General features: G+C 35.8%; 1 protein-coding gene across 1 annotated transcript; it reads right to left on the bottom strand.

Annotated features, from left to right (window-relative positions):
- Nucleotides 1-1,024: 1,024 nt before the first annotated feature.
- LOC145627061 (ribokinase-like) lies at nucleotides 1,025-7,252 on the bottom strand. Its single transcript, XM_081679463.1, has 4 exons — nucleotides 6,572-7,252; nucleotides 1,963-2,148; nucleotides 1,563-1,758; nucleotides 1,025-1,458 (listed from the first exon to the last, which is right to left on the bottom strand). The coding sequence occupies exons 1-4, from the start codon at nucleotides 7,223-7,225 to the stop codon at nucleotides 1,367-1,369; spliced, it is 1,128 nt and encodes a 375-aa protein (XP_081535589.1). The 5' UTR covers nucleotides 7,226-7,252; the 3' UTR covers nucleotides 1,025-1,366.
- Nucleotides 7,253-9,694: the final 2,442 nt, after the last annotated feature.

Here is a 9,694-nt window from a genome sequence, read left to right as displayed (position 1 = left end):
ATGAGGAACATGTTTTGCGATGAAAATCGTATAAATTTTTTTTCAAACCGTTAGATTCAGCGGCTTCTTGACGATAGATGATAAAAAACAATTTTTACAATTTTTTTTATGGTAAAATAAAAGCTTTAGAGGTTTTGGTGGTAAAAAACAATTTTATTTATTTATTTATTTTATTTTATTTTATAAAAGTAAAAAAATCCTTAAAACAAATGACAACCCAATATTTAAAGATCTACAAAGTACAACATTAACACATTTATTAAAGCAAGAGAAAGATAAGGTACTTTTGAGTTAAGCTCTCATTCATTGACACCGTAAAGAGTTTAATTTTGAAATTACATTGTTTTCTATTTTCCTGGTGTACACATATTTAGGGTTGTCTTTTGCCTTTTCTCTTTCACTTATCCTTTCATTTGCTCAAGGCATAGCTAGGGATGTGAATAAATAAGAAGACACTATAAGAAAGTTAGATTTAATTGATAGTTAGCCCAAAATAAAAAAATTAAAAAATTAAAAAATTATGCAGTAAGAAATTCGAAGTAAATTAAATTGTTCAAATAACATACTATCAGAAATCATTGCGACCTACTCTAGAGAACATCTAGATCATATATAATGAGAAATGTAATGACGCAATAGTGCTACCAATTTACCATTCTACAATTTTTCCGCTACAAAACCATGTCCAAGTGCAAAAGGGAGCAACATGCATGCCATTTTCACTGGTGCAGAATAGCAGATTGCTTACCACCAGTGGTTTTCAAGATCAAGAACATTGCACAAAAAAATTATCAAAACAAACCCATATAAATCATGCATTTTTGGATTTATAGAGTCAATGTAAGGAACAGTCTTCTGATTACGTAGTATCACAGGTACATGCTCATTAAACCGACACCAGCATTCCAGCACCAAACGTAATTCACTGGCCTTTATACAAAGTAGATAATATGGTAAGGTCAAGTGTGGTCAAATCGTTGTATTATAAGGATATAAGTGTAAGGTTGAGGGTGACAGTCTCAAATCAGGCGAAAAGGATACCAAACAAGAATTGCATAATATTTTGACGTCAGTTTAAAGTACAATTAACTTCCTACCAAGCTTACATGCTCGCCAATCCACAAAATTATGCAAAGCTTGCATGCTCACTGATCCATGATGAACCCGAATTAAACAGTTTTCTACCAAGCTTATTTCTAATCCTTTCTACGCCTTAATATTGTTGTGGCAGCCTTTGGAGAGTCCACCAGTACCATCCATCACTCAGCCACCCTGACGGTTTATTTCTTATAAATAGCAAAAAAAAAAAAAAAAAAAAAAGAACAAACACCCTCTATGTGCAAGTTGCTATAATGAAATTGTTACACTAAGAAGACCCGAGAAGCTTCAATACAGAATCACGATCAGGCATGCTTGGAATTGCTCCTTTGACTTGAACACAAAGAGATGCGGCCGCAGCTAAACAAAGAAGGTGTTCAAGAATATTTATTCATATTTCTTCAAATAGCATGAATAATAATGACAAGATAAAGGGCTGTGACCATGTGAGGCAAGTGTCTTACCAGCAAATCTCAAACAGTCTTGCTTTGATTGACCCTCAACGAGGGCTACAGCAAAAGCGGCTGTGAAAGTATCGCCAGCTCCAGTTGTATCAAGGACCTTTGGAGCCGATATGATGGGCTGCTTGACCGGTTCTTCACCTTCTACAAATAAGGCAGAACCTTTATCCCCAAGTTTGACCAATACCTTCTTTACTCCCTGCAAACAATGGCAGTCAATAAAAGTATAAAACAACTCAAATAACTCTGCATTTTGTTAATGACTCATAGTTATACATTAATGGTTGTGGTACAACTGGAAATGAAATGAGTAGCTGGTCTGCAGCTTAAATGAATATGGAAAAACGGACATCAAGCATCAGAACTAAAAATGGCAAGATAGTAAAAAAGATATTGAGCTCACCATTCCATAACACTTTGTCACAGCTTGACTAACTTGCTCGAAACTTTCAGTCGGCATCCCTGTCAAACGAGAAAGTTCACTTTCATTGGGACTAAGAATATCAACAAAATTTAGCAGCTCTGGTGGAAAAGGAGAATCCATTCCCCCAGCATCCAAAATAACGGGAACCCCTGCATTTCTTGCAGCCTGGAAAAATTCAGCCAGCAAGAATATTTACAGGTGTGAGTAGCAAAATTTTAAAGGTAAAATAGGGTTTATATTAAAGGGCGAGCCAGCTGAGCAGGAAAAACCCAAACACACAATTAGTCAATGAAACTAGGTTGAATCTTGCGGGTTGATTACATTTCTTGTACATTATTTTAAAGGTAGATAGGACATTAAAGGAAGAGCCAGCTGAACAGGAAAAGATCTAAACACAATAATTCAATGAAGCTAATTTGAATCTAGCGGGTCAATTGGAATGATCAATACATTTCTTGTACATTTATGTAAGCATTATACAAAGTCAGTGTCCTGTCCATAATTAAAATGGTCATTGTTCGGTCATGTTGGAGCAGAAAGGATAGGCTAAAATAAGGTTTCTCTTGAGCAGTTAAATTAACATTGTACATGCACAAAGTGACTTGCTTGCTTTTACCAGCATCAACAATGTATAATGCACAACATCAGGTCAAAAGAAAATAAGTTCAGGATATTTCTTAAATGGTAATTTCAGATCTCTTTCAAATCTCTATTTTGCTCACTACGCTTGAAAACACACAAACCATTAAAAAAAAAAACACCAGAAGCAATAATTACTGAACAAATAGGAAGACTAGAATACAAAAAACAAACATTTAATACGATAACAGAATTTGAAACATTTCTAGATAAAATATTACACCATCTGACCATTAAACTTTTAGAATTTGAAACTCAGAATTACTTGCATTGCCACATAAATCATCTTCCAAACCATATTCTGCACTTTATACCAGCACTTAACAAACTACATTTCAAAACAAAACCCACACTTTGCCAATATGGTATAAAAAATGAAGTGACCCAAATTATCTTATTTTTATCGACACCGTTCCATTCTGATCTTTGCTTTCACCTCACCCACACTTATAAGCACACTTTGAATGCATTAATCACAGCAAAAGAACTAGGTAAATTCCAGATGCCCCACTTTGCTAACGCCTTCCAAATCCTAATGACCTCCTGACTCTTGAGATTTTCTTATTCATTGGTACTCGTACATTAAAGTCAACTTCAATTGCACCATCTAGACGGTCTCAAGTGTCAAACAGCCACATCATAGCCTGATCAAGCCTTCCATAATTTGATGCCTAGATATAGAATACCTCTTCATTCCTTGAGGTTCTTTATCGTACAATGAAAGGGAATGGATGGAAAAACTGCCTCCCACTTGTATAAAATTGCCAAGTCGAACCATCACATTACGATCTTTAAGCCAGTTCTTAGACAAAATTGTATACAAAACTATTCTAGAACAAGTGATGGAAAAGACTAAAGCGTGCTCCTTATTACATATGTTGATACATTGAAAACACTTGAGAAAAGTAATGTACTCTGTAATAAGAAAAGGAGTACAGCATAATCAGTGTATTAACCTAGTGTCCTTCATGATTTTCCTCTAAAGTAGGGTATACCGATATAGCAGAAATTTCTATCTTGGCTAGCTTTTCATGTTTGGATGAGCAGGAGTTGGAGAAAACTATGATGCGACTGTTCAGGCTACATTGCTCAAAATGGCACCATTGCTTCACTGTTTCACATGTTATATGTGCGAAACTATGAAAGTTATGAAAAGCTATGCATCATCAAATCATTTTGGTTAAAGACAGACCAGTTTTGAATTCTAGGATGAATAGCAGAAGCTAAACTTCTGCCACTAGCAGTCTTGGGTTCATCTCCTTTCTTCTTGACTTTTGCAGATATAACTAATAGAATGGGCAATCCAGATATAGTATGTAAGCTGTATTTTTTGGTACACTGAATTGTTCCTTTTAGGATAGGTGGAAGGGGCACTTCGAGGAATTTTTTAATGGAAGTAATGGGGTTGTGACGGGAGATAACTCCATGAGTGATGAAGAAATCAACATGGAATATGTGCGCAAGATTAGAAGAGTAGAGGTGGAGATTGCACTGAAGAAGATGAAGCTTATGAAGGCGGTTGGCCCTGATGGTATACCGATAGAGGTGTGGAGGTGTTTGGGTAAGATTGGTATTGATTGGTTAATAGACTTCGTCAACAAGATATGGAGGGCTACGAGGATACCGTAAGATTGGAGGAAGAGCACCTTGGTCCCGGTTTATAAAAACAAGGGAGACACTGCGTGTTCAAACTATCGAGGGATCAAGCTCTTATGAGCCACACTATGAAGTTGTGGGAAAGAGCGATTGAACATAGGTTGATGGCATGTACAAGCATTTCGGATAATCAATTTGGTTTTATGTTTGGGAGATCTACTATGGAAGAAGCAATCCATTTAATAAGACAAATGATGGAGTTTTATCGGGTAAAGAAGAAGGATCTTCATATGGTCTTTATTGATTTAGAGAAGGCATATGACAAGTTCCAAGAGAGGTACTTTGGTGGGCAATGTTGAAGAAAGGTATCTCACAAAGGTACGTGGATTTGATTAAGGATATGTATTGGGATGTGTCAACAAATGTGAGGACTTGTGTAGGGTTGACAAAACATTTCCCTATTACAATTGGATGGCATCAAGGGTTTGCATTAAGCCCATTTCTTTTTGCAGCGGTTCTGGATGAAGTAAGTAGACCAATTCAAGATGAGGTTCTATGGTGCATGTTGTTTGCGGATGATATCGCTTTGGTGGATGAAACTAAAAATGTGGTTAACGCCAAGTTGAAGCAATAGAGGCAAAGGTTGGAATCTAGAGGGTTTAAGTTAAGTCGGAGTAAGACGAAATATTTGGTATGTCGTTTTGGTAGTCCAAAGGGGATAAACGATGAAGTGGTAGGTTTGGATGGAAATGAATTGACCATGAGTGGATGTTTTAAGTATCTTGGATCGATCATCCACAAAAATGAAGTCATTGATCAAGCCGTGGCCCATAGGATTAAGTCAAGGTGGCTTAAATGGAGAACGGCCACATGACTATTATGTGACCGAAGCATTCCCATATAGTTAAAGGCAAAATTCTACGGGACTGCCAAAAGATCAGTGTTGCTCTATGGTACACAATGTTGGGCTTCTAAGAAGGAGCACATTAAGAAGATGAAGGTTACGAAAATGCACATGTTAAGGTGGATGTGCGGGAACACTATAAGAGATAGAATCAGAAATGAGGTTATTTGCAAGAAAGTAGGGGTGACAGGTATTGTAGACAAAATAAGGGAAAATCACTTGCGTTGGTTTGGGCATGTAAGACGAAGACTTGAGGGTGCACCGGTTTGAAGAGTGGAAGAGTGGGACCATGGAGGGTTAAACGAGGGAGAGGGAGACTGAAAATGACTTGGTTGGAAGGGGTTAGGAAGGATATGAAGTGTATGGATTTGCATGAGAATGAAGCATTGGATCATAAGGGATGGAGGAGGAAGATTTTAGTGGATGACCTCATGGAATAATCAAATTTAGTTCATGTAGCGACCCCACTTATGGGATTAAGGCTTTGATGGATTGATTGAATGAATTCTTCCTTTTCAACCTAAAGCACATGTGGCTGTGAGTGGCTAGTCAGGGAAATCACATTGGTACATGTTTAGCAAAGTCTTCTTCCCTTTCCAACTGTCAAGCTTCCAACTAAGACGTTCTCACTGCGCCCTTCAGGTTTCAATTTCTTTACACCTAAGTAGGCTTTCTACTAAATATGATAGCTTACCTATCAAGCGAATAGGGTCATGTAACACACAGAATAGAGCAATTCAGCATAAAATAGAACTCCTAAGGAGATCAATCAATCAAAGCTTTAATCCCATAAGTAGGGTCGGCTACATGAACCAAAAGTGATTGTTCCTTATAGTCATCCACAAAAATCTTCCTCCTCCATCCCTTACAATCAAATATCTCATTCTCATGCAAAACCATTTGCAAAACTCTTAAAAGGAGATAGTGTACCAATTTTAGCAATGGAAAGAATTCACCTTCACCAACCATAGTTTGATCACTTTAACGACACGTGTAGGAGACTGTTTAGCAAAACCGAAGCATATTGAATATTTATCACTCTAATACCAATAGTGATTGATAGCATTGGGATGCCTTGAATCTGGCACTTAAATTCGCCTACTTTACTGTCAATGTTAGGCTTACAATAAACTTGTAATTGTTCTGGAGGGAAACACCTAGTTATTCTATATAAAACTTTCAACTACTCAAAGTCCTAACAGATCGTAGTATCGTATGCCCCTCTACCAAAGGACCGGCATTGCTAAAGAATCGTTAGTGAATCACGTGAAATCTGTGTCATTCTTCGATTGTTAGTTCATTATGTTTCTAGCACCCATAATAACATCACACATATCCATATCATCAAATCAAATCAGTTTTACACACACAAAATCCACAACTTCAATATTAAAACCCTTAAAAACACAACTTTAAAATTATAATACCAAATAACAAATAAAAACAGACCTTAGCAACTTGAATATTGACAGAATCAGGAATTTCCCTCTGAAGAAGAACAATCCCAGCATTCCTAACAATCTCCAAATCAGCATCATCAATCTCTTCCGGCCAACAACTCATATTAGCACCACCAACAATGATGATCGAGTTTTCCCCATTCGATTGAAGCATAACAACAGCATGACCAGTAGGGGCACCATTAACATTCCTAAGATGATCAAGAAAGACCCCACCATTTTTCAATTCCTCAGAAATCAATCTACCATTAGCATCTTCACCAATTTGCCCAAAAAAGAAAGTGGGGTATAAGAGTTTACCCCCACAAACTGCTTGATTTGCTCCTTTTCCTCCTGCTAAAGTTTGGCCTGATTTTGCTGAGATTGTTTCTCCTTCTTTTGGGAGTCTGTCGATTTCGACGTATATGTCTGCATTTGCTGATCCTACTACTACTAATGGTGGGAGATTTTCTGGGGTTGGATTTTGAGATGAATTTAGGGATAATGAGGGGAAATTAGGGGTTTTTGGGGGGAATTTCGGGGTGAATTGAACTGGGTTTTGATTGAATTTGAAGATGGATTCATCTTTATTAGGAATTGGGGTGATTTGAGAGGAGGAAAAAAGGGAGTGTTTTGAGTGTGAGAAGCATGAAAAGGCCTTCATCTTTGTGTTTCTTGCTTTTGATCTAGAAGAAGACTTGTGCTAAATTAATTGACCAAATTTGAAGAGCGTGTTTCTTTCCATGGTCGTTTTATATCATGATAAAGACTAATCTAATCTATTTAATCTAAAGCTAATATAATTATATAATCTATTTAATCTAATATTGAGGGTTTTTTTTTTTTTTTTTTTTTTTTGGTCTCTTTTTTTTGGTGTTTAGAGAGCCACAAGGTGGGGGTGAGAATCAATTCAGGATCTCTTGGAATCGGGAGGGAGCTCTAGCCACTTGAGGTATCTCTCACTCTCAATATTGAGTATTATTACATATATTTAATCTGATTTGGTTTGATCCGGTAAGGTTTTGTGTCCGCTGAAGTAAGAAAGCAATTATACGAGCACACATATGGTGTCTAATAAGCAAAATTTATACTCCCATTCCAGAGTAACTAACACAGTCAAGTTGATATACAAGCCAATTTAATAGTTTGATTTAGATTTATAGAATTAAATATTAACAAAAATATAAAAAATTATATTATAAAACTTTATAATAAATATTAATATTTATTTTATAATTAAATTATATTTTATGATGTTAAAAAAAATGATGGCCAAAGTTAATATATTAATAGTGAAAAAAAAAATTCAAACATTATTTAGGACTCTAATGATTATAATTTTTTAATGGTAAAGTTGTAATTTTAAAGCTCTTTAGGTATATATTAATTGTAACTTTAATAAATGTGTTGGGAGTGAGAGATTTACAGTTTCCTCCAATTCCAAACTCGCTTGTCCACTTACTACCACGAATAATGGTAATCATAAAAATCATAATAGTAAAATTATTAAACATTAAGAGGTTTTTCACTTATTTTCTTTAGTTAATGTGTGTTATGTGTAACCTTGTCTCACAAAAATAAAAAGATATAGAACAACTTGAAGATATTGGATTATTGAAATACTTCGATAATGAAGACTTAACAATGTTATTAGTACACAATCATCATTTGTCAATGATATACTTTTCATTAATACTTTTTAGGATTACATAATACATTTTTAATTCCCATTTTTTAAAATAAACGCATATGACATTCAATTTTATTTATTACAAGTAATAGAAAAACAAATATTTGATTTCATTTTTGATCTTGTTATAAGGATAATTGAGTACTTAACGTTAAATACCAATGGTAAATCAATTTTTTTTATGTATATATATATTTTTGGTTGCATCAGCTCCCTCGTGTTATACTAGTAGATTTTTGCCACCATATATAGCAATTGAAAAGTGAAAAGTTTGGGCTCTAAGTTGTCACTTGTCATCATTGTCATATTCCTTTAGCATGGGTCAACACATGCTAGACGTCTATTAGTCAAGGCTCCCAATTAATACGATCGAGTAAGAAGGCAAGTATGCAAAAAAGGCTTAAAAAAAATGCTTAGACTGCTTTGAAAGGGTATACAAAGTGTTTGGTTGTATTGTGTTGAGTTGATTGTATAAGTAAACCTTGGTGCCTATTTATAGGAATTCATCCTAGCTAGCCCTTAAATATAGAACCTTCCCATCCTCCTCAAATAGAGGATTCTAAACGCTAACCTCCTTGAACATTCTACCAACTACGTACAGAAGTTTCTAAATACATTCCTCTATGTACAAGAAGACTCTTAAGCAGTCTAGAATCATCCTTGTTGAAATATTTCACCCAAGGTGCCTTCGGAGCACTTAAAATTTTTTCGGAGAGTACCGAACCACTTGATATACCAACTTGTATATATTTTGCGACCTCATCTCGTGAAACCGACCACAAATTTTTGCTTACACCCAAGACTATCCACCTCTCCCTACACTCGCCCTTGCACGACGTCGTAACACTATACCCAAGTCCTGAAGTCCACACAGCTCTCCCTACACCCCCTTATATTAGTGCCCGAAGTAGTTGTCATTTAATAATTTTTTTCTTTTTTTTAAGCTATGTATATATACATTAATTTTTACCAAAATTTTCTTTAATAAATTTCGATTTTTAACACCAAAAAAAAGCACGAATTTGAATTTTAACACTAAATGATCCAAGGATCAAATCCGTTAGTAGGGCCCATAATGCTTACGTGTCAACATATATTATTGGATGAAAGTAATAAAAAAAGTTTTAAAAAGCAAAAAACCTAAACTAACCCATGCCACCCCATCGGCTACGCGACACCGCCCATTGCTCCACCCAAACACCCCTATTCAATTCCTAGACCTAGCCACCGCATATTCTGCCCCTCCTTTTCCTCCTCCCAAAATCGACATCCTTTCCCCAACGTCCGCTTAATAAAGGCGGCCATTTTTTAAACCACCCAAAACCGATCACCATTAACAACCGCTAAGGATCGAAAACGACCGGTTTTGGGCCTAAGTGGTCGATTGCGACCATAAATCAATTCTCATTTTAACCTAAGGTTCTCACCTGATCAAGTAAAGTG

This window comes from Chenopodium album, chromosome 4, assembly GCF_948465745.1.
Source record: "Chenopodium album chromosome 4, dcCheAlbu1.1, whole genome shotgun sequence".
Taxonomy (NCBI): domain Eukaryota; kingdom Viridiplantae; phylum Streptophyta; class Magnoliopsida; order Caryophyllales; family Amaranthaceae; genus Chenopodium; species Chenopodium album.
This window is presented reverse-complemented; position numbering and strand designations above follow the sequence as displayed.